The 25,985-nt window shown below is 44.2% G+C and overlaps 1 protein-coding gene across 2 annotated transcripts in view; it reads right to left on the bottom strand.

The window, feature by feature from the left end:
• Positions 1-22,013, bottom strand: part of CRYL1 (crystallin lambda 1) — a 162,562-nt gene extending 140,549 nt beyond the window's left edge. Inside the window, exons 1-2 of one of the 2 annotated variants that reach the window (XM_079775668.1) lie at positions 21,877-22,013; positions 9,552-9,659 (exon numbers count right to left, since the gene is read on the bottom strand). In XM_079775668.1, the coding sequence (XP_079631794.1) occupies positions 9,552-9,659; positions 21,877-21,917 (149 nt within the window). In that variant the 5' untranslated portion in view covers positions 21,918-22,013. The remainder of the gene's footprint in view (positions 1-9,551; positions 9,660-21,876) is intronic. The other variant, XM_079775669.1, reaches the window with a different exon arrangement.
• Positions 22,014-25,985: the final 3,972 nt, after the last annotated feature.

Here is a 25,985-nt window from a genome sequence, read left to right on the forward strand (position 1 = left end):
AACAACAAAAGACACACACTGAGGCACGTAATAATTAAAATGGCAAACATTAAAGACAAAGAAAGACTCTTAAAGGCTGCAAGAGAGAGACAGAAAGTTACCTACAAGGGAGCTCCCATTAGACTGTCAGCTGACTTCTCAACAAAACCACTTCAGGCCAGAAGGGAATGGCTTGAAGTATACAAGGTAATGAAAATTAAGGAACTGAACCCAAAACTACTCTATCCGGCAAGGCTATAATTCAAAATCAAAGGTAAAAAATGGCTAAAATAGTATATTACTACCAAACCAGCACTGCAAGAAATGCTAAAGGGAATATTGTAAGAAGAAGAAATAGATAAAAAGAAAAGAACACAGTCATAAAAAATAAAAATGGCACCCTAGCCAGTCTGGCACAGTGGATAGAGCATTGGCCTGTGGACCAAAGGGTCCCAGGTTCATAGCCATTTCATAATGCTAAAGGGATTGATACAACAACAGGATATAACTCTGGTGAACATATATGCATCCAATACAGGAGCATCCAAATATATAAAAAACTTATGGAGGATATCATGGGAAAGATCAATAGTGATACAATCACATTAGGGAAATTTAATACTCTACTGGATAGATCTTCTACACACAAAATCAACAAGGAAACAGCGATCCTAAATGACTCACTAGATCAGATGGAATTAATTGACATCTTAAGAACATTTCACCCCAAAGCTACAGAATATACATTCTTCTCAAGTACATATGGGACATTTTCAAAGGTAGACCATATCTTAGGACACAGGCTAAGTCTCTACAAATTCAAAAAGATTGAAATCATATCAAGCATCTTCTCAGATCACAAAGGCATGAAATTAGAATCAACTACAATCAAAACAATCAAAAACATCCAAACACATGAAGGCTAAATAGCATGCTATTAAGTAAAGATTGAGTTACCAAAGACATCAAAGAAGAAATCAAAAACATCCTAGAAACAAATTACAATGAACACACAACAATCCAAAATCTATGGGACACAGTGAAAGCAATTCTGAAAGGGAAGTTCATAGTACTGCAGACTTACCTCAAAAAACAAGAAAAACTTTTAACAAGGTATCTAACCCTACTATTTAAAGAATTGGAAAGAGTACAACAAGAAAAGTTCAGAGTAAGTATTAGGAACAATATGAAAGACCAATAAAACCAAGAGCTGGTTTTTTAAAGGATAAACAAGATTGATGATTCTCCAGCCAGACTCATCAAGAAACAAAGAGAGAGGACCCAAATAAACAAAATCAGAAATGAAAGAGGTGAAGTAACAACTGACCCAACAGAAATACAAAAGATTGTAAAAAAAATACTATGAATGAATAGAGTCCAATAAACTGGACAACCTGGACAAAATGGACATATTCCCAGAAAAATACAATCTTCCAAAACTCAATCAGGAAGAATCAGAAAACCTGAATAAGCCGATAACTACTGATGAAACTGAAGCAATAATAATAAAAAAAAAAACTTCCAGCAAACAAAAGCACTGGTCTGGACGGCTTCACAGGGGAGTTTTACCAAACATTCAAAATAAAACTAACACCCATCCTCCTCAAACTATTCCAAAAAAATTCAAGAGGAAGGAACACTTCCAAGCTCTTTATCTATGAGGCCAGCATTGCACTCATCCCAAAACCAGATAAAGACACTACAAAGAAATAGAATTACAAGCCAATGTCCCTGATGAACATAGATGCTAAAATCCTCAACAACGTTTTTGCAAATCGGATCCAGCAGTACGTTAAATAGATCATACACCATGATCAAGTGGAATTTATTCCAGACAAGAAGAAATAAAAGGCATTCAAATTGGAAAGGAGGAAATAAAACTGTCATTATTCGCAGATGATATGATATTGAACACAGAAAACCCTAAAGACTCAACCAGAAAACTACTAGATTTAATCAATGAATTTGGCAATGTAGCAAGATACAAAATTAACACCAGAAATTGATGGCATATTTATACACCAACTAGTAGCCCATTGCACGATATCGCGCACAGCAGGCCGCCCACCGCTTCCGCGGGAGCCAGCGGGGACCCAGCACGCCGCCGGGAGCCACGCTGCTTTCGCGGGACAGGAGCCGGGAGGGAGCCGCACCACTTCTGCCCACAGGAGCCGGGAGGGAGCCCCACCACTTCCGCCCACAGGAGCCGGGAGGGAGCCGCACCACTTCCGCCCACAGGAGCCGGGAGGGAGCCGCACCACTTCTGCCCACAGGAGCCGGGAGGGAGCCCCACCACTTCCGCCCACAGGAGCCGGGAGGGAGCCGCACCACTTCCGCGGAAGCCCGGAGCGACCTGCGCTGATTCCGCGGGAGGCGGCCCGCCGTCTCCTCTCTGGGCCTGCACTCGGCCGCAGAGGCTGCAGGCCGGCCCCCCTGTCCCTGTCCGTGTCCAGTCCGGCTCCGGGGGCCACCTCGAGCCGGGGCGTGGCGGCTCGCCAGCACCCTTGTCTCTGTCTCTGTCTCCATCTCTGCTCCAGGCCTCACCTGCATGCGCAACCTCCTCTTATCCGATTGTGACCAGTTACAGTGTCTCGGCCTCATTTGCATGTTTCCTTTATAGATAGATAGATAGATAGATAGATAGATAGATAGATAGATAGATAGATAGATGATAGATAGATAGATAATGAACTTACAGAAAGAGAAACTAAAAAAACAATCCCATTTACCATTGCAACAAAAAAATTAATATACTTAGGAACAAACTTAACCAAGGAGGTAAAAGACTACTACTCCAAAAACTACTGGACACTGTAAAAAGACATAGAGGAAGATATAATCAAGTGGAAGAATATATCGTGTTCATGGTTTGGTAGAATCAACATCATTAAAATGTCCATACTACCCAAGATAATCTATAGATTCAATGCACTCCCCATTAAAATACCAACAGCATATTTCAAAGCTCTAGAACAAACGCTCCAAAAACTTATATGGAACCAAAAAAAGACCCCGAATAGCTGCAGCAATTCTGAGACAGAAGAACAAAGTTGGAGGAATCACAACACCAGATATCAAGCTATACTACAAAGCCACTGTACTCAAAACAGCCTGGTACTGGCACAAGAACAGACATATAGATCAATGGAACTGAACAGAGAACCCAGAAATTGACCCAAGCCATTATGCTCAATTAACATTTGACAAAGGAGGAAAGAGCATACAATGGAGTCAAGAGAGTCTCTTTGATAAATAGTGTTGGGAAAATTGGACAGATACATACAAAAAAAATGAAACTAGACCACCATACACAAGAATAGAGGGAACATATCTTAACTTACACCATACACAAGAATAAACTCAAAATGGGTAAGACTTAAACCATAAAAGTCCTAGAAGAAACCATAGGCAGCAAACTCTCAGGCACTTCTCATAGCAATATGTTATAGATACATGTCCTCAGGCAAAGGAAATAAGGAGAAAATAAACCAAAGGGATTGCATCAAAATGAAAAGCTTCTACACAGCAAAAGAAACCATCCGCAAAATGACAAGAGAACCCACTGCCTGGGAGAACATGCCAATGATACATCTGATAAGGGGTTAATTTCCAAAATGTATAGGGAACTCAAACCACTTAACAAAAGGAAGACAAACAACCCAATTAAAAAATAGACACTTCTCCAAAGTGGACATACAGATGACCAAGAGACATATGAAAACATGCTCAAAGCCACTAATCTTCCAAGAGATGCAAATCAAAACGTCAATGAAGTATCACCTCACACCTGTCAGAATGGCTATCATAAAAAAATCAACAAAAGACAAGTTTTGGCGACAATGTGGAAAAAAGTGAACCCTCGTGCACTGCTGGTGGGAATGCAGATTGGTGCAGCCACTGTGGAGAACAGTATGGAGTTTCCTCAAAAAACTGAAAATGGAACTCCCATTTGACCCAGTGATCCCACTTCTAGGAATATATCCTGAGAAACCCAAAACACCAATCAGAAAAAAAATATATGCACCCCTAATGTTCATAGCAGCACAATTTACAATAGCTAAGATTTGGAAACAGCCCAAGTGCCCATCAACAGATGAGTGGATAAAAAAAGCTATAGTACATTTACACAATAGAATACTACACAACTGTAAAAAAAAAAAAAAAGAAAAAAAAGAACTCTTACCATTTGCAACAGCATGGAGGGACCTGAAGAGTATTGTGATAAGCTAAATAAGCCAGTCAGACAAAGATAAGTATCACATGATCTCACTCATATGCAGAATCTAATGATCAAAATAAATTGATGAACAAAATAGATCCAGAGACATAGAAGCATGGAACAGACTGACGAATTTCAGAGGAAAGGTGGGGGAGGATGGATTGGTGGGAAGAGATCAACCAAAGAACTTGTATGCATATATGCATAACCCATGGACACAGACAATAGAGTGGTAAAGGCCTGGGGCAAGGTGGGGGGGGGGGGGTTAGGCTGGAAGAGGTCAATTGGGGGAAAAGGGGGACATATGTAATACTTTCAACAATAAAGATTTTTTTTAAATAAAAAGAAAGTAGGAATAAGTCAATCAGGAAAAAATTATTTTATTTAAAGTTCCCCACTGATTGTTTAAAAATTTTTTAATTAAATTTTGGAAAGAGTGGAAAGGAGAGGAGAGAGAAAAACATCGACATGAGAGCGAACATCTATTGGCTACCTCCTGCAGGCCCCCTGCCAGAGATGGAGCCCACAACCTCAGCATGTGCCCTGACCAGGATTAAACTAGCAACCTTTCAGTAGACTGGACCCAGACCAGAGAAGTGAAAGTGCCTGGGAGTTCACACCAACCAAGGACAGCTGCTAGACAATGATTGATAAGGGAATATGAAAGCTAAGCTCTCTCACCTTAAGGGGGGGGGGGGCAGACTTTAGAGAGTACTTCATGCTCCAGAACTTCCCTGGAATCTTGATGAGTCTGCACTTCTGAAATCATGCCCTCAGTTGGTTTCTTTGTCTTCCTCATCATGTCCCATCACTACCAAACTGGCTTCTCCTGAGAGCATTTCCTAAATCAACCCCTGGCCCAGGAACTCTCATTTTGGGACCTGATTCTGAGGATCCTGATCTAAGATAACATAATATAAAGCAATGTATATTAAATGCTCAAAGATTTAAAAGTGGTGCCATGCCCAGAGGCTCAGTGGTTGAGCATCGACCTATGAACCAGGAGGCCTGGTCAAGGCACATGCCTGGGTTGCAGACTCCATCCCCAGTAGGGGATGTGCAGGAGGCAGCTGATCAATGATTCTCTCTCATCATTGATGTTTCCATCTCTCTCTCCCTCTCCCTTCCTCTCTGAAATCAATTAAAAAATAATAATAAATAAATAAAGATAAAAAATGGTACCATAAAGAATGAGCAAACCATGAGAAACTATTAAAAATGAATAGGTATATTTGGAAAAGAACCAAATAGAACTTTTAAAATGAAAATTTAATTATTAAAAGAAACTCAATTGATGGTTTAAACAGCAGATTAGACACAGCTAAAACTAGAATTAGTGAACTAGAAGAAAGACCTAAAAATTGTAATAGCCAGTCTGACTCAGTGGATAGAGCGTCAGCCTGCAGACTGAAGGGTCCTAGGTTTGATACTGGTCAAGGGCACATACCCTCGATTGCAGGCTCGATCCCCAGCCCTGGTCAAGGCGTGTGTGGGAAGCAACCAATTGATATGTCTCTCTCACATCAATATTTATCTCTCTGTCCCTCCCCCTCACTTCCACTCTCTCTAAAAATCAATGGAAAAATATCCTCAGTTAAGCCAAAACCGGTTTGGCTCAGTGGATAGAGCGTCGGCTGCGGACTCAAGGGTCCCAGGTTCGATTCCGGTCAAAGGCATGTACCTTGGTTGCGGGCACATCCCCAGTAGGGGGTGTGCAAGAGACAGCTGATCAATGTTTCTCTCTCATCGATGTTTCTAACTCTCTATCCCTCTCTCTTCCTCTCTGTAAAAAATCAATAAAATATATTTTTTTAAAAAAAGAAAAATATCCTCAGTTAAGGATTAACAAAAAAATAAAGATAAAAAAATAAAAAGTGTAACCAGATATATTCTAAAGAGATAGGGAGAAAGAATATATAAAAGAAAGGTTAAAACAGTGTACAAATGATGTGTTGTGGAATTATGCACCTGTATAATATTGCAACCAATGTCATCCCAATAAATTCAATAAAAACAGGGGGGAGCCCTAACCAGTTTGGCTCAGTGGATAGAGCGTCGGCCTGTGGACTGAAGGGTCCCAGGTTCGATTCCGGTCAAGGGCATATACCTTGGTTGCAGGCACATCCCCAGTAGGATGTGTGCAGGAGGCAGCTGATCGATGTTTCCCTCTCATCAATGTTTCTAACTCTCTATCCCTCTCCCTTCCTCCCTTCCTCTCTGTAAAAAAATCAATAAAATATATTTTTAAAAAAAAGAGGGGGGAGGGGAGTCAGGATAAATCAAAGACAAAAAAAAAGAGGTTAAAAGATATGATTGAGTTGGTTCAATATACATCCTATTTAATAAAACCCTAATATGCAAATCGACTGAACGGCAGAATGTCCAGTCACTATGATGCGCATTGACCAGCAGGGGGCAGACACTCAATGCAGGAGCTGCCCCCTGGTGGTCAGTGCACTCCCACTCAGCCAGAAGCCGGGCTCAAGGCTGGCAAGTGCAGCGGCCGTGGCAGGAGCCTCTCCTGCCTCTGCTGCAGGCGGGTGGTAAGGAACGAGAGGTCCCAGACTGTGAGAGCCCCGGACTGTGAGAGGGATGTCCGACTGACAGGTTAGGCCCAATCCCCAAGGGGATTGGGCATAAGCTGGCAGGCAGACATCCCCCGAGGGGTCCCAGAGTGCAAGAGGGAGCAGGCCGGGCTGAGGGACACCCCCCCACCTGTGCATGAATTTCATGCATCTGGCCTCTAGTATAATCATAATCCCAGAAGGGAAAAACAAACAAACAGCAATCTCACTCTTCAATATGTATCCTGTAGACACTCAAGCACTTATGCACGGGGCATATTCCCCAAACTGAAAACAACTCTAATGTTCATCAAAAGGAAAAAGATAAATAAATTATAGCAAAGTCACAGAGTAGAGTATTATATAGCAACTAGAGGCCCAGTGCACGAAATTGAAATTCCTGCACTGAGGGGGGGGGAGGGGCGAAGGGGGAGGTCCCTCAGCCTGGCCTGCACTCTCTTGCAATCCAGGACCCCTTGGGGGATGTCCGACAGCCAGTTTAATCGGACATCCCTCTCACAATTCGGGACCACTGGCTCCTAACCGCTCGCCTGCCTGCCTGTCTGCCTGATCACCCCTAACCACTCTGCCTACCTGCCTCATCGCCCCTAACCCCTCTGCCTGCCTGCCTGATTGCCCCTAACTGCCTCTGCCTGCCTGCCTCATCGCCCTTAACTGCCTCTGCCTGCCTGCCTCATCGCCCCTAACCATTCTGCCTGCCTGCCTCATCGCTCCTAATCACCTCTGCCTCAGCCCCCACCGCCACGGCTTCATCTGGAAGGATGTCCGGAAGGTCGTTTGGCTGTCCGGTCTAATTAGCATATTACACTTTCATTATTATAGAAGATGAAAACAAATGTACTATAGCTACAAGCAATAACATGGATATATCTCAAAAATATTTTTATAAAGCACAAAAATGAGCAAAACTAAACCGTATATTGTTTGGAGATATATATATATATATATAGTTATTATATATATATAACTATTTTTAAGGCAAGTTAAAACAAATACAAAATAAAGGATATTTGTTGCTTCTGGCGGAAAGGCAGGAGAGTCAAACCCCTGAGATGTACACAGGGTATTGATAATATTCTAGATTTCAAGTTGGATAATTTATTATATTCTTAATGAACTAGCATAAATGATCTATTTGGTTGCCTATATCAGATATTATATTAAAAGCAGTATTTGCAGGATCTCTCATAAAGCAAATAGTATAAATGGATGCTAAAGAGCTCAGATCTACCCTTAACATGTACATAGACCAGGAATCTTGTGTCTTACTAGGTCTGTGAGCAGGTTACTGACCATTTATAGACCTAACTTTTCTCATAAAATAATGGCAATAATATCCAATTCATAGGGTTTACTATGAGAATTAATATGGTAAGATTACTAGACTATAAGTTCCATGGTGGAAAGGACTATATCTGTTTTGTTCCTCTGTGTAGCCTTAGTGAATAGCACATGCCTGGAATGTAGTAGGTATTTATGTCAATTCCTCTTCCTTCCATAGCAGTACAGAGTAAAGCACTGGTGCCGGGGGGTAGCTATACAGTGGTTGTTTCATTTTGGGGTTTTCGTTTGTTTTTTAGATTGACATTTTATCTTGACATTGGCTACATGTCACTATATGTAACAAGCAACCTGACTTCTCTGGATTTCAGGTTCTTAGTCTGTTACACAACAGAATTAGACTCAAATATACATATTTTATACCTATATTTTTCTTTTTAAAATATTTTATTGATTTTTTTTACAGAGAGGAAGGGTGAGAGTTAGAAACATCGATGAGAGAGAAACATCGATCAGCTGCCTCCTGCAACACCCCCTACTGGGGATGTGCCCACAACTAAGGTACATGCCCTTGACTGGAATCAAACCTGGGACCCTTCAGTCCGCAGGCCGACGCTCTATCCACTGAGCCAAACCAGTTAGGGCCCTATATTTTTCTTGATGCCTAAAGCCTGACAGCATACCCTATATATTAGTCTTTTCAGAAAGTAAATGATAAAGAATATTTCTGTTACAAAAAAAAAAAAAATGCAAATTCAAGTTACACATTCATGGATAGCCCCCAAAAGACAGATAATAATCACCTGAATAACACAACATCTGAGATGTCAAATTGTGTTCAGTGACCATCATCTCATTTGGGGCCTTGTCATCTGGCACCCTGCATTAGCTTGATTCTTCTATTTCTGACCTCCTAATTCTCGTCCTTTCTCGTTTGGCTCCTATTCTTCTCCTGCCCCCTATGGTTATGCCTAAAATTCACCCCTCAGCATCTGGTAAGCTCATTTACTCTCACAACTTTAACTACTAGAGTTATCACAGTTAAACTGGGTCCTGTGGTCACTAGATCAATAGGTCAAAACAAAGCTCAGGACCTCTGCTCCTAAGATGTAATGCCCATGCAGCTGTGACTCTCACATGGTGTAAACCAGCTCGCTGACCCAGAGAGAAGCAAGGATACCCAGGCCTGCAGCCCTGTGGGACACAGCAAGAGTTTACAAATTTATTCAGGCTGGAAGCCTGAGATCCACACTGAGTTCCCTTACTCCCATTACACATCTTTACATCCCTCACGGTCCTTTCCTCACAATATGAACCTCTTCTTAGTTGACGACTCTCCATTATAGGCCTGGCTTTACCAGCTCAATGGCACTATAACTGAAGTGAAAGAATGAAGTCACAGATGACGATGGCCTTGAGAGTGTGATAAATAAGACCCACTGAGAGCAACAGAGTCAATGTTCCTACCAACGTGCCAGCTGACTTACCAGATGTTTTCCAGGGCGTGTGTTATCTGCCGTTGCTCAACATCAAACAGTTTCACCCTGAAGCCTCCACTGGCAAACAACATAGCCCAGCTTCGCCCAATGAGGCCACTAAAGGGACAGAAAGTCAGGAGAGGCTCCCAGTTAATTTAGTATTTGAACAGTTTTTTATTCCTAACCCAGAATAATTTTTTCCAAATTATACAGCATCCTATTCTTAAAATATTTAATATCTTGAAATTACACATTTTGAGGTAGGTAAACACCAGTACTCACATCCTCCCACAACTACAACTAAAATACAGAAGAACCATCATTCAGAACTTCTTGAAATCTGGCTGAATGTAAGCCCTACAACTAGAGAATTAAAGAAGTAAGCACACTGACTGGTAGGAGGGGTGGAAGCATGGAATGGGCTGGTGCAACACTCACATGTGACCTGTTTTTATTTTATTTTTAATATATTTTTATTGATTTCAAAAAGGAAGGGAGAGGGAGAGATACAAACATCAATAATGAGAGAGAATCATTGTTTGGCTGCCTCCTCCATGCTCCCTACTGGGGATTGAGCCCACAACCCAGGCATGTGCCCTTAATCAGAAACAAACCTGGGACCCTTCAGTCCACAAGCTGACGCTCTACCCACTGAGCCAAACCGGCTAGGGCATGTGGCCTGTTTTTAATCGGTAGGGATATCTTGGCTAAGGAGGTCTCCTGTGAGGAGCAAGGGGTCCCAGCCCCACACCAGAACCCCACCTCAGGGTTCCAGTGCCAAGAAGAGAAGAGCCCATAACTTCGGGTGGAGGAGGGCAATGGGGAGGAATAATCGGGGGGACATTGTAATACTCTCAACAATAAAGTTATTTTTAAAAATACATATTTTGATAGCTGCATTGATTCTAAATGTTGTCTTTTTCCACATAGGAGCTCCTGAATCCTCAATTCCAGCCCAGCATTAATAATGAGCATGGAGTACCACCGGACAGGCAGTTAACATGCACTCACACACTGAAACAAAAAGTTAGAGTAGGGAGGTGACAGGATGTCGTGGATGTGACAGGGATCCTCCATCTGACCATTTCACTTATCCTGAAGAACAGGTAGAATTTCCCCCGTCTCTTAAATAAATAAATAACTGCTCTCACCACTGGCAGTAGACCATGTATTAGGTGCCAGGCAACATTAAAAATGTTATGTGTCCCACCTCTGTTAATCTTTACAACAATCCTACAAGGTCAGTACTATTATTATTTCCATTTTATACAAAGACAAACTGAGGCAAGGTGGGTTAAGGCGATACATGCTCTAAGTGCTAGAGCTAAGATAAACTTCAGCAGTCTGACTCTTGAATCCTTACCACTACATTCTGCCCACTGTTTCAGATTTATTGAAAATAAAGGGACAGAGGAACGTGTTAAATGACATTACAGGGTTACATTCAGCAAATTCCAGAATGGAAAATTTTACAAATGATCCATGTTCTTCAATAAGTAACTGCCAGGACCCAGATCATTTCTCAGAGTTATGTTTGCAGGGAAGAGGAAATATATCCCTCAAGGACAAAGAGTAAGCTTGCTTTCCTCTTACTATAAAAACAGTGGCTTCCCCAAGTTCAATGTTCCTCTCCTGAAACATACTGAATCTGCAGGTGTCCACCAGCCCCTCCACTTCACCTCCATGGGCCTCGGGGAGAAGGGAACCATCCCAAGTATAAATGCTCATGTGGCCTGCTCTGCTGAAATTAATAGTTTTTTGTCTCTGACCCTGCAGTTTCACGTCCTCTGCCAACTTCAAGAAACAGTAACCGACTAATTTACTAGCGTGCAGGTAGCCTGAATGTACCTTAGGGCAAGCTTGTCTCACCCGTGGTGTTATTTCACTGTAGTAATTATATGCGCCGCTTTGGGGAAGGGAGGTGAAATAGCAGTCACAGGGCGGCTCCAAGAAGCAGTCTCCCCACTCTAGCTCCTCCCCCTTCCTCTTTATTCAGCTAATCTGTAATTCTGGCTTCACACCAGAGATAGTTACAATCCCCGTATCTTCTGTCACAGCTTTCATGCTCAAGTGATTGAAGCAAAGAGCTTAGCACACCTCCCATTAATGAAAAATCCTGCAGCTGCCACAGAAGTGCTATCCAAGCTTCAAAGCTCTCGCAGGATGCTCATTTGAGCTAAGCCTTTAATGCATACAAAGGGTCACTGAGAGGGGCTACTGTCTTCTAATAAGGTATCTTATGTGAAACTGTTTAGGGGGGGAAAAAGTGAAAGCAACTGAAATAATCTTTACACAACTTCTGGAGAAGGGAGCGGGATTATACAGTGAATTTTATTCCATATTCTTCTGCAATATTTAAATCTTTTGCAATTAAAATTTATATATCAGTTCCTATAAATTTTTTTATGAAATGCTCTGTGCTCTAGACCTGCACTGTCCAATATGGTAGACTCTAGCCACATGCAGGCATTCAAATTAATTAAAATTAAGTGCATTTTAAAACTCAGTTTATCCAAAATACTAAGCACATTTAAAGTACTCAACAGCCACAGGTGATAGTGCCTACCGTCTTGGACAGCAAGGGAAATGAGACAGTCCATGCATGAAGCCATCTTTTCCTTCTTCAAAAACAAACACAAACACACACTCACTCACTCACTAGAGCTGCAAGGCGGTTAGTTAGAAGGCCAATTAACATTCATGCTGGTCATCCCAACTGACCAGCCATTGACCTTAAATATTCCTATTGCCCTTCTCATAATGTTTGAAACATGTAGTGACTTATTTAATTGTAAAAGTAGCCCTTACTGCAGCCGAAATCTAGAATGAAGAATTATTTCACAGTGGGATTTACAGTGGTGTGTTCATTCTGTGATAATCATCGAGCTGTATGCATATGATTTCTGCACTTTACTGTATTAAGACATGTCATGTTTCTTTAAAAAATAATTCTTTCTTTGCCACTTTGTTGTTTAAGAAAATACCATACCCTTACAAAATGATTCATCCATACATATAAAAGACTTCGCCACATGGTGATCAGGCACCTGACCCTCACTCCCTCAGGGATGAGACCTCCACTTAACCTCTAAAGCAGCCTTAGCATCAGACCCTCAATCTATTGGATCCTCTGACATCCTGTGTCCACCACACAGTGAAACTGAGAGAACTGGTGCAGAGGAGAGAACTGCAAAGCCAGGCATGGCGAACAGGAAGAGCTAGCAGGCTGAACCACGGTAGAAGGGAGAAGTGCTTCAATTGTACTTCTATAAAAGCCCAAAGTGCTATCGCTGCTTTTACAGAAAGGACTTTCCACAAAGGAGATCATAACAGATTCAAGGTAAACCTCCTCCCACTACTTGACTTGCTTTTTCAAAATAAGTCTAAGTACCTCTCAATTGAGTCTGCATTACAGTGGGAGCCATTAAAAATGGGAGAAGGCAGCTTTCTCAAAATCTGCTTTCTTGATTATCAAAGGTTTCATCATTACTTAAACCCGAATGTCCAGAACAGTAGCCACCAGCAAAATGGGGCTATTAAGCACTTGGAAAGTGGCTAATAAATTAATTCATAAACAGAAACCCCATTTAAAATGAAGTTAGGCCCTAGCCAGTTTGGCTCAGTAGATAGCATGTCAGCCTGCAGACCAAAGGGTCCTGGGTTCGATTCTGGCGCCTCCCCAGCCCGGGCCCTGGTTGGGGCTCATGCAGGAGGCAATCAATCAATGTGTTTCTCTCTCTTTCTTCCCTCTTCCACACTCTCCCTGAAAATCAATGGAAAAAATATCCTCCAGTGAGGATTAACCAAAGTAATAAGAAAGAAAGAAAGAAAGAAAGAAAGAAAGAAAGAAAGAAAGAAAGAAAGAAAGAAAGAAAGAAAGAAAGCTACATTAATAAAAGAGAAACATGCAAATTGACCATCCCTCCGCTACACCCACCAGCCAATCAGGAGCGAGTATGCAAATTAACCCAACAAAGATGGTGGTTAATTTGCATACCCAGGTGCAGAGCAAAGACTGAAGACAGCATAGAAGGAAGCCAAGCGCTGCAGAAGGGAGCAAAGCAGCGGAGAAGGGAGCGAGGCAGCAGAGAAGGGAGGGAGTGAGGCAGCGGAGACAGGAGAGAGCGAAGCAGCGAAGATGGGAGGGAGCGAGGCAGCGGAAAAGGAAGCGAGGTGAGCTTCGCTCCCTTCTCTGCTTCGCTCAGGCCACAGGAAGCCCTATTCTTACAGGAATCTTCCTGCAACGGGCCTCTAGTAAATAAATAAATAAATCCTATCTAATAAAGAGTAATATGCAAATTAACCATCACTCCGTCACAAAGATGGCGGTGCCCATAGCAACCGGGGCGGGATGCTGGTGGCATCGCCCCGGTTGCTATGAAGGGAGGCATGAAGGGAGGGAGGGGCCTCTGGGGGCAACACAAGCCCAGCGTACTGCACCCCAGCCACGCGGAGGGAGGGAGAGGCCTCTGGCCAGAGGTTGGGGCATGGGACATGGGCGTCATTGCAGGCCGGGCTGAAGGATCTCCCCGCCCCCCCCCCCACATGCACGAATTTCGTGCACCGGGCCTCTAGTAAGTAAGTAAGTAAGTAAGTAAGTAAATAAATAAATAAATAAATAAAATGAAGTCAGGAGGCCAGATGGGGTGCTCTCTTGCCCTGAGATGGTGGAATCCAACAGGAAAAACTCTTTATCACAGCTCTCCGAACTTCTCCTCCCCTATAAAACAGCATTCTTCTCCTTTGTTCTGAGGATTTGCCTGAGGTTTGCCAGAAAACCACATGTCCCAAATTGCAAGTCTTTTGTTATACTTGAATAAACACATTTTGCTGGAGATATATTTAGCTATCTGTTTAAAGTCAACACCAGTCTGAAGTGATATGCACTGTACATATAAAATACACACTAGATTTTGAAGACAATACCAAAAAAAGTAAACTATTTCATTAATATTATTTTATATAAATTACATGTTGAAATAATACTTGGGAAATATTATGCTAATGAAATATATTATTAAAATTAATTTGACCTTTTCTTTTTACTTTTTTAAGATACCAAGAGAAAATTTAATTATGTATGTGGCTTGCATATGTGGCTCACATTTTTCTAAAGGGCAGTGGTCACTTAAACAATTATCTAGTGTTATCATTCAATCACTTACAATTCAATCAATAGTTAATATCAGGAAGCCTAGCTCCACCCCCAGCTATTCTACTATGCTAAAATCATACAGAAGTCAGTCACGTCTCCAAGGGGGCTATAGTCATCTACAAATGCAGTGGGAGGAGGGGGATATTTACACTAGAACACTAGTTTCCAACCTTTCCATCAAAGATCTTTTTACAATACTCCAAGACACAAAGGTCCTCATGTTTGAATAGTGTTTGTCAAATAAACTAACTAATCTGCCGAGAACCAATTCCAGCATGTAATAATTACAAGAGTTCCGTCAAAAGGTTGATGGGACTTGGGGGGCTCAACAAGGGTGAGCCACACAAATGTAATTTACCTGTTGGAAATGGCTAAAAGGCACTTCCCCCAAACCTGAATAGGATTGTTAGCTGCCAGACAGCTCAGGGCATGTTATTGCCTCCTGTTGGCCAAACACCTGAACAGCTGTAGACTATTCCCTAAACTGACAATGCTTCTGTATATCCTTTGATACCTTACCCTTTGAAGTGTATATTCCCACCTTGCCTTAGGATAAATTGTGTGAATAAAAGCAGGGTCCTGGGTGAAGGAGGAGTCTTCAGTTCCCTTTAGCTGAAGCTCCTCTGACCCCCAATGCCTTTCAAAAATATCTTTCGTCCTTGGACTCTTTAATCATCTACACGCAGCCCCTTTCTCCAGAATGCTGAATCCTTTGTAAAGCTAGGACAAGAACCCCGGCATTTATGGTGCCCTAACGAGGGACACCAACACTAATCTTAATAACTTTGTTTATGGCCAAAAAAAAAAATCAACATGACACAAATATCCAAGAGGAAGTAATATTTATAATACATCTATAATAATAAAAGCATATTATGCTAATTAGACCGGACAGCTGAACAACCTTCCAGATGTCATTCCAGATGTCCTTCTGGATGAAGCCTTGGCGGCGGGAGCCGAGGCAGAGGCAGTAAGGGGCAATCAGGCAGGCAGGCGAGCAGTTAGGGGTGATCAGGCAGGCAGGCAAAGTGGTTAGGAGCGATCAGGCAGGCAGGTGAGTGGTTAGGGATGATCAGGCAGGCAGGTGAGTGGTTAGGGGCAATGAGGTAGACAGGCAGAGTGGTTAGGGGCAATTAGGCAGGCAGGCAAGTGGTTAGGGGTGATCAGGCAGGCAGGCAGGTTAGCAGTTAGGGGCACCAGGCAGGCAGGCAAAGTGGTTAGGGGCGATCAGGCAAGCAGGCAGAGGCAGTTAGCGTCAATCAGGCAGGCAGGCAAGTGGTTAGGGGTGATCAGGCAGGCAGGCAAGCGGTTAGGAGCCAGCAGTCCCGGATTGCGAGAGGGATGTCTGACTGCCAGTTTAGGCCCAATCCCTAAACCGGCAGTCGGACATCCCCCTAGGGGTCCCGGATTGTTGTGAGAGGGTGCAGGCTGGGCTGAGGGACCAAACCTCCTCTCCCCCTTGCACAAATTTCATGCATGGGGCCTCTAGTAAGTATATTAAAAAACCCAGAAGTAAAAACTGAATGTTACAAACATGAGAGGGGGAAAAGCCTGAAAAATTATATGAATAGGCGAAAACTAACTTGAAAACAGATTCTACTGCTTTAGTCTAATAACAGCAAGTAAGATATAGATCAGAATGGCAGAGATTAAAAAGACTGACAATGCTTCATGTTGATGACATTGTGGGTAAATGGGTACACACAAACTATTAGAGGTATATAAACTGATGCAAAGTATCTGGAGGCAATCTAACACCCTGTATCAAAACTGTGTTTGTAGCATTTGACCTAAAAATTTTACTTCTAAAATTTATTTTAAGTTCATATGGGCACTGCACAAAGAAATTCATAGTAGAATTTATACTAGCAAAAAATTAAAAACTAACCATCTAATATTCAGAATTGGTTAGGAAATTGAGCACAGATAAAGCAAATATAACAAAATTTTAACAATTATTGAAAACAGGTGGGTGTGTGAGTATTCTTTTTTCTATACTTTCAACTTTTCTGTGTGTTTGAGAATTTTCATAATAAATATTTGGGGAGAAATTAGTTATAGTCCATATAACAGGCATTAAAGACAAAGTTGATTTATTTTTACTGCAATAGGTTTTATGGCCTGTGTTGCCCACATTCCCCCATAGGGCCCACCAATAGCAGAATGCCAACTCCTGGGAACCCACAAGCAACCCTACCCCCTACTGTCACACACACATACTCAGTTGTTGCTGATTGGACGTGAAATGAACACATGACCTGAAGCAGCCAATAAACTGGCTTACTAGCACGCAGTGATATCTGTAGCCTGGCCCACATGGAGGAACTGAGCCAATCAGATTTCCTCTCCTGAAAATCCAAAATATGGAAACTGAAAGTCAGTAACAGGAACTAGAGTTGAAATTTTATGATGTTGGGGTTCCTGGAATGTGCAAGATAAAGAAGTGAGAGAGGGGGCAGAAAAGTGAGCATGCACAGGCAAGGGGAATGTACAAAGCTGACTAATATAGAGAGAGGTATAAAGGTTGCAGACTGCACAGGCCCAGAAGGAAAGTTCACCACCTTGGTTCTGTTGGGCTTTCTAGTCCTCAGTACTAATTTACATCAGGCCCAAATACCATTGGCTTCCTCTCCTTAGAGCCTGTGACATCTTATTAACTTTTTCTAAAGCCCTATATACCTGGAGATCATATAATGGACCCTTACCATTCTGACTATTCTAATATGCTTTAAAGCTCCTATTTTCATAAAAATTTATTGTTACACAGTCACAAAGCAGCAGGAGAGAAAAGGTGGTTCAATTCTAATTTTATCATTAACTAGAAGCCTGGTGCACGAAATTCGTGCACGGCGGGGGGTTGTCCCTCAGCCCAGCCTGTACCCTCTCCAATCTGGGACTCCTGGAGGGATGGCCGACTGCCCGTTTAGGCCCGATCCTGGTGGGATCGGGCCTAAACGGGCAGTCGGACATCCCTCTCACAATCAGGACTGCTGGCTCCCAACTGCTTGCCTGCCTGCCAGCCTGATCACCCCCTAACCACTCCGCTGCCAGCCTGGTTGATGCTTAACTGCTCCCCTGCCAGCCTGTTTGCCCCCAGCTTCCCTCCTCTGCCAGCCTGGTCACCCCTAACTGCCCTCTCCTGCGGGGTTGATCACCTCCAACTGCCCTCCCTTGCAGGCCTGGTCCCTCACAACTGCCCTCCCTTGCAGGCCGGGTGCCTCCCAACTGCCCTCTCCTGCTGGCCATCTTGTGGTGGCCATCTTGTGTCCACATGGGGGCAGGATCTTTGACCACATGGGGGCAGCTATATTGTGTGTTGCAGTGATGATCAATCTGTATATTACTCTTTTATTAGATAGGATAGAGGCCTGGTACACAGGTGGGGGCCAGCTGGTTTGCCCTGAAGGGTGTCACAGATAAGGGTGGGGGTTCCCTTGGGGTGTGGGGCGGCCTGAGCGAGGGGCCTGTGGTGGTTTGCAGGCCAGCCACGCCCCCTGGCGACCCAAGCGGAGGCCCTGGTATCTGGAATTTATTTTCCTTCTACAACTGAAATTTTGTAGCCTGGGGCGGCAGCCATTTCTGTGGCAGTTAATTCACCTTCTACAATTGAAACTTTGTTGCCTTAAGCGGGTGAGCCCGGCCAGGATGTGCGGAAAGCTTTGCTTCCCCTGTTGCCGGCGGCAACCCTGGCCTGCTCTTTCAAGCTCCATTCTGCCGCCATTTGTTTGAATTTGTTTACCTTCTATAATTGAAACTTTGTAGCTTGAGTGGAGGCTTAGGCCTGCAACGGCTATGGAAAGCTTGGCTTGCTCTGTTACCTGGGAAACCTTGCTCTCTGTGGCTGTAGCCATCTTGGATTGGGGTTAATTTGCATACTCGCCCTGATTGGATGGTGGGCGTGGCTTGGCTGGTGGGCGTGGCTTATGTAGCAGAGTGATGGTTAATTTGCATATTACCATTTTATTAGAGAGGATGGCATTTAGTAGTAGCTTTGAATAAATCTACCCTACATACTTTTTAAAGTATCTTTCCATTCTACCGTCACCCATTTACTTGGCAAAAGTTGAGGTAAAACTGTTCCCATACTCTTGATCTAAGTAGGTTATGGGTTATTTGCCAATAAGAGCTATTAAAAATTTCCTAGGAAGAACAAATTTAGTGTTTGATCTGACTCAAGTAACTAGAACATCCTATTGTTTGCTCTGTGTGTCTCCATATATACATCTGTTTGTGTGTTTAAATACAAAAATTAGCAAGAAAATATCTACAGTAGCACTCTGAAAAAAATTCATGCCCCCGAAAGTTTCATACAAAAAATGTACATAGTCACTCAAAGTAAAATTTTGGAATATAAAAAATAATGGAGGCTAGTTCGAGGATGCATTACTTGATATAAAACAACATCCTAGAAAGCCCTTCACACTGCACCAGTTGTTTTTTTTTAATGCAATCTATTATAAACACTCAAACATCTGTCTACTACGGTAAATATACAACCAGTGACAATCCAGTTTCTACACTAATGGGAAGGTCTCAGAAGTAGAGTATTTTCTGGAGGAGATGGCTCCTAAGCTCAGTCCTGAAGGAGTATGCCCACTGAAAAGCAGAACCAGGAATATGACAAGGTTAGTCTTCTCCCCCATACAGATTTCAATTTTAAACCAAGCTCAAGGTCTAAAGTTTGGGTAAACACATTGCCATATCGTTGACCTTAAAGAGCCAGATAGTTCTCCAGCAAAAGGGTTTATGAACAACAAAGAATTGCAATTCTGGACAAGGAGTCTAATGATGAAGTTCACGCCAGTCCACAGGAAAAAGGAGAGGAACATTCTCTTACAGAGGAAAGGGGGCGTTCAGAGGGACTGCCGGAAACAGAGTCCATTGGTGGAAACTGGGAGTTGTAGTGGCTTTTCATTGGCTGAGTGGTTGCCTAGGTCCCTGGTCGGCAAACTGCGGCTCGTAAGCCACATGCGGCTCTTTGGCCCCTTGAGTGTGGCTCTTCCACAAAATACCACAGCCTGGGGGAGTCTATTTTGAAGAAGTGGCGTTAGAAGAAGTTTAAGTTTAAAAAAGTTGGCTCTCAAAAGAAATTTCAATTGTTGTACTGTTGATAGTTGGCTCTGTTGACTAATGAGTTTGCCGACCACTGGCCTAGGAGAAGATCTTCCTTCTTCCTGTTGGAGTAGCAGAATAGAAAAACTTCCTTTTGGAGAGGGAAAGGATGCTTTTTCCTGTTTGGGGTACTTGGCATTGAGTGTTAGGGCATGAGAGCTCCCCCTACAGACCTTCCTAAAGCTAATCTACATGAGGTTTCTGTTTAATAAACTTCACAGTTATTCAGTTATACACAGGAATAAGTTTCTCTGTAGATGTGTCAGGCCAGTGGTCGGCAAACTCCTTAGTCAACAGAGCCAAATATCAACAGTACAACGATTGAAATTTCTTTTGAGAGCCAAATTTTTTAAACTTAAACTTCTTCTAACGCCAATTCTTCAAAATAACTCACCCAGGCCGTGGTATTTTGTGGAAGAGCCACACTCAAGGGGCCAAAGAGCCGCATGTGGCTCTCGAGCCGCAGTTTGCCGACCACGGTGTTAGGCCAACAGAAATGAATGCCTGAGGACGCCCCCCAAATGCAAATTTGTCTTTAGGATACCCATTTCTACTTCAATTTTTTTTAACGTTGTCATTATCAGATTTTGCCTCTTTACGTTCCCACAGCCCTACACTCATTTTTTTCAAAAGCACACTCTTACTCTCTCAACCCCACCATTCTGAAGGGACTTGCCTTGGGGGTCACAGAGAAGCTAAGTGGCCCTAAGGAAGAGTGGCCTTTATGAAAAGATCACTGGAGAAGAATTAGAGACTATTTCTAGCAAGTACTTTTAAGAGGGAGTCTGGTATTGATGGAAAAACAATGGCCCAACAGGTTCCTGAAATTGAAATATGTTAGTTTTCAGTCTGTTGAAATCCAAGAATGAAACTCAACCAGGTTTTAGGAAATTTAAATGGATGTTTTTGGAATTACCTATGGGACTGGGAGAGAAAGAGAAAGAAAGGGGGAGTGAGGAAAGGGAGGGGAGAGAAAAGGATGAAGGGCAGGTAAGCAATGCTACCCTAGAAGCAGAGATGAGTGTCTGTGAGGTGCTGAGAGTGTGAACAGGTAGGAATGTCTATCCTGTGCTACGTCCTGTGGTCATAGTTTGCCATCCCCCCTCCCGCCCCCTAATTCTGACTTCCCAAGCGCAGCTCCACTCCACTCCAAACTGTACTCCTTACCCCTTGGCTAGGGGCAGACAGAACACCACTCCAAGGCACAGTGGGAAACACAACACTCCAGCCCTGGGCATCCAGAATGCAAGGCAAGCAGAGTCCCTTTACCTGGTGCAAAGTGCACTTACATACTTTCTTTTTAATTCCTTTACTAGGCAGCCACACATACCCACGTGCCTGGCAAGGATACGGGCACAGTTAATGCCACTGCTCTGTGAGCAAAAGCTAGCTGACCAAAGGCGTCCTGACTCCCTCCGCTAACAGACTGTCAAACCGATGGGGGGTGGGGCGAGAGGTCAGGTGGGCGGACTCCTTAGGGGATAAAGGTTCACAAAGCCACCCCAAAAAAGGTGCGTCTAACTATCAATAGCAGGTGTCAACATGTGGATAGTACAACACATGGGTAGAGTACTGTGAGAGCTTACCGGTGGTAAGGTACACATAAATGCCTTTTTAAATGAAAGTAGCAGGGACTATGAAAGAGATGGGAACACCAACCGTAACAATTTGGGCGGAATTTAGGCTGTCAGACTGACAGCTTAGCAAACTGAAAGGGGCGCGTTTCCCCGAGAATCAGGCGCGCCGGGTGCGTTCGCCCGCACGTGTTCCCACCCGGAGGCACCGCGGGGCCAGAACCCCGCCCGCGCCCCGCTGGGCTCGTCCCCCTCGGTCCCTTACTGCTTGTGGCCTCGGGTCCCTAAACTGCTCAATCTCGGCTCTCTCCTCCATAAACGGGATCGGTGAACCACTCCGTCTGCAGCCAGACTTCCTGTCGCCCACCCGGAACCACTGGCACAGTCACTGGAGCGCCGGCCGGCAGGCGGCACCACCCGGCGCGTCCGCCACGGCGTTGGCGCGGTGCGCTCCGTCGGCAGCTCCGCCGCGCTCCCCGCGGGCGCCGCTTACCTGCCAACGATGAGCACGGGCCCCGCCGCTGAGGTCGCCATGCCGGAGCCGGGCGGCCTGCGGGCACCCAGGGCGCGAGTAGCCGCCTCGGACTTCGGGCTCGCGGCAGTGCGGGGCCCGCGCCCGACGAGCGGTGACCCGCACCTATTGGCTGCGCTCGGAATCGCGCCGCCCAGACTGGCTCCCGATTGGCTGCGGATTGGCTAGGGCGGTGCCAGGGCTGACGCGCGCCTCCCCCCTCCCCCGCCCCCCCGCCCCCCGCAAAGAGCGAGGCCGGACGAGGCGAGGGACGGAGCCTGGCCTCCTCTCCCCCTTTTCTCCCGCCTCCGTGGCCCCCGACCCCAGGGGCGTAGGGACGTGGCCAGAGCTGTCCCCGCAAAACCCACTGGAGGGAATGCCCGTGGGAGGCACGGGGACCAGACACGCGGAGTTCAGCAATTCATTGTTTATTTTTCAGTTTTCCACCCCGCACCCTGAAGTCGGCGTGCCTGGCCCTTTTTGGAACCCAGGAGCAAACAGACCAAAAATAAAGGGCATCCATCACACATCACATGACATCAGTTTCTGTCTATGCAGCACACACAGTTCTGGGAAGTGCCGCCGGCATCCCACTCAAGATGATTACTCAAGTGGAAAACACATCCAACACCAGTAGACTCATGACAAATGGAGCTTTTCCTTTATTTGTCTTCCCCAGTCGGAAACATGGAAAGAGGATGTCAAAGGGGAGGCTAAGCTTTGAAGATCCACTTCACAAACTATCAATACACATTTGAAAAGGTGCTCAACTCAAGAAAAGATAAACGAAAGGTACACAACAAACGTAAGCTATTCTTCACCCATCAAACTGGCTAAAATTACAAAGACTGATGATACTCCCATATTGGCAACCAAGGCTCTTTCCTACACAATTGAAGGCAGGCCTAAACTGCAGTAGGCTTTCTGGAGAGAAATATTACAGTATATTGTTGGGAGAGCCTGAGTTATCCCTGCAGTTCCTGCTGAGTGTCAGATGCCAAGATTTATCCATCTAATGATACTGAGCAATTTCTGTAGCTATTCACACAGGCAGCTAAAGGGGTCAAGGCACCCGCAGAGGGATTATGATTATTCTTGGGGTAGAAAGAGACTAGCTTTTTTTGCTGCTCACTACAGTGTTGGCTCTTTTTTTCTTTTTTTATAAGAAACTAGAGGCCCGGTGCACGAAATTCGTGCACAGGGATGTGTGTCCCTCAGCCCAGCCTGCACCCTCTCCAATCTGGGACCCCTCGAGGGATGTCTGACTGCCCGTTTAGGCCCAATCAGGCCTAAACGGGCAGTCAGACATTCATCTCACAATCCAGGACTGCTGGCTCCCAACTGCTCGCCTGCCTGCCTTCCTGATTGCCCCTAACCACTTCTGCCTGCCAGCCTGATCACCCCCTAACTACTCCCCTGCCAGCCTGACTGATGCCTAACTGCTCCCCTGCCAGCCTGTTTGCCCCTAACTATCCTCCCCTGCAGGCCTGGTCACCACTAACTGCCCTCCCCTGCAGGCCTGGTCACCTCTAACTGCCCTCCCCTGCAGGCCTGGTCCCCCCCAACTGCTCTCCCCTGCAGGCCTGGGCCCCCCCAACTGCCCTTCCCTGCAGGCCCAGTCACCCCCAACTTCCCTCCTCTGCCAGCCTGGTCACCCCTAACTGCCCTCCCCTGCAGGCCCGGTCGCCCCCAACTGCCCTCTCTTGCAGTTGGTCCCTCCCAACTTCCCTCCCCTGCTGGCCATCTTGTGGCAGCCATCTTGTGTCCACAAGGGGGCAGCCATCTTGTGTGTTGGAGTGATGGTCAATTTGCATATTATTCTTTTATTAGATAAGATTATCAGTGATAATCCCTTTTGTTGTTTTTGTTTTAATATATTTTTATTGATTTCAGAGCAGAAGGGAGGAGAGAGTGATAGAAACATCAATGATGAGAGTGACTCATTGATAAGCTGCCTCCTGCACTCCTCACACTGGGGATTGAGCCCACAACCAGGGCATGTGCCCTGACCTGAATCAAACTGTGACCTCCTGGTTCATAGGTCGATGCTCAACTAAGCCATTCTGGCCCAGTGGCTGTTTGCTTTAAAACATGCTGGCCCTTGGCCCATGCAAATGGCCCTCTATGTAACCCTGTGGGAACTGGAGGCTCCAAAACAAAGTGTATATACATATGCAGACACCCTGGCTATTACTATTGCTGTGAGTAATAAGGTTATTTACCTCTAACCCATGAGTCTCATGTCTTCTGTCAACTTCCACAAAACTATGACCCATTAACTTGTTAGTCTGCAATAAGGTGAAAAATCTCAGACCCCCTACTATCCTTCCCCCACCCCCCGGCCCCCACAGTACTTGAAACATTAACATTTTAAATGTATGTACCCTTTGGCTTTCTGATTCCAGTCCTACAGAAATACTCACAAGTAGACACCAAGATAGGCTAAGCTGTTCATTTCAGCATAGTTTTTAATAGAAAAATATTGAAAACATGATGAATATCTATCAATAAGAAACAGTTTTGAGGATTATAGTACAAAGGATTTCTGCATGTACCCAAGATGCTCTTCAAAAGACAATGTTAAGAAAAATAAAAATACCAACCACACACTGGGAGAAAATATTGGCAAAACACATATGTAGTTAAAAGCTTGTGTTCAGGACATACAGAGAAGTCTTGCAACTCAATAAAGGGAGAAACAACCGATTAAAAAGTGGGCAAAAGATTTGAAGAGACAGTTCACCAAAGAAGATATATTAACGGTCAGTAAGCAATGAAAAGATGGTAAACATAATCAGTAATCAGAAAATGTGAATTAAAATCACAATGAGATACCACTACACACTGGGTAGGATTAATATTAGAATCACCTTATGTGGGTAAGGATGTGGAACAATTGAATTCTCATATTATTTCTGGTAAGAATGCAAAGGAAAAGAATTTGGCAGTTTCTTCTGAAGTGAAACATATACTTAACATACTGGTATGACTCAGCAACTCCACTCCTAGGTATTACACAAGGGAAATAAAAACAAGTGTCCACACAAAGATGTGTACATGAAGATTCTTAGCAGCTTTACTCATAATAGCCAAAACCCAGAAATAACTCAAATAGGGTATAGAATAACAAATTTTGTATATTCGTACAATGGAATACTACTCAGGGATAAGAAAAAACAAACTACTGATGCCTGGGACAAGTAGGGAAAAAACACATACACAAAACCTTGATCAGCTGAGATTCTGGACTTGTAACCAGCAGTTGGAAAAGGAAGTAATAAATATTATGTTCTTCTGACCACTAACAGAAATGAAGACTGTAGCAGCCACGCATTTTTTCTTATTTTTTCTGTGTATATATGTGTGTGTTTGTCAGCTCGTTTCTTTTCCTCCCTCTTCCTTTTCCCTTATTATTTTCTGTAAGGATTGTTGATAGCACTTAAGTTTATAATTTAGTCTGAAGGTTGCAGAATACTCAGGTGAGATATAGACTGAATGAGACACAAATGTCCTGAGGTGGATGTAACTGAAAAGCACAGGTTCAGCCGCCCACCAAAGCCAAAGTCAAAGCAGGTGCTGGTGCAAAAGGAAAGAAGTTTTATTTGGGTGCCATGCAACCTGGGAGAATGGTTGACTCCCATCGCAAAAACCATCTCCCCTTTCTGCTCAAGCCCTCAGTTCTTCTGGGGACAGGGGAAGGAGAACGTGGGTTTTTTCTATCCAATTGTCCTGCTGGCTTTTGCTGTGCTCAGGCTCTATCCGTTCATCGTCCCAGTTCCCCACTTGCTGGGGCCCTGCTGTTCATCTTTCTAACTGCTGGCACACTTGGGCTCTACCCATCTTTCTAGCTTTGGGCTCACTCCGTGTAAGAACCTTTCCTGGGTTATCTTGGCCAATGAGGGAGACTTCCCTGCACTCTGGATGACTCTCTATGGCAAGCATGTCGAACTCGCAGCCCGCTGCAAGTTTGACATGCTTGCTCTACGGTAACATGGACACAACAACTGTCAATGTTTGTTCCATCTCCCCTTTTAGGGACAGTAAGAGCATCTCTGTGGGAGAAGAGCTGCATTGTCTTGGGAGAAAGCATT

The sequence above is a fragment of the Cnephaeus nilssonii genome (genome assembly GCF_951640355.1).
Source record: "Cnephaeus nilssonii genome assembly, chromosome: 6".
Lineage (NCBI taxonomy): Eukaryota > Metazoa > Chordata > Mammalia > Chiroptera > Vespertilionidae > Cnephaeus > Cnephaeus nilssonii.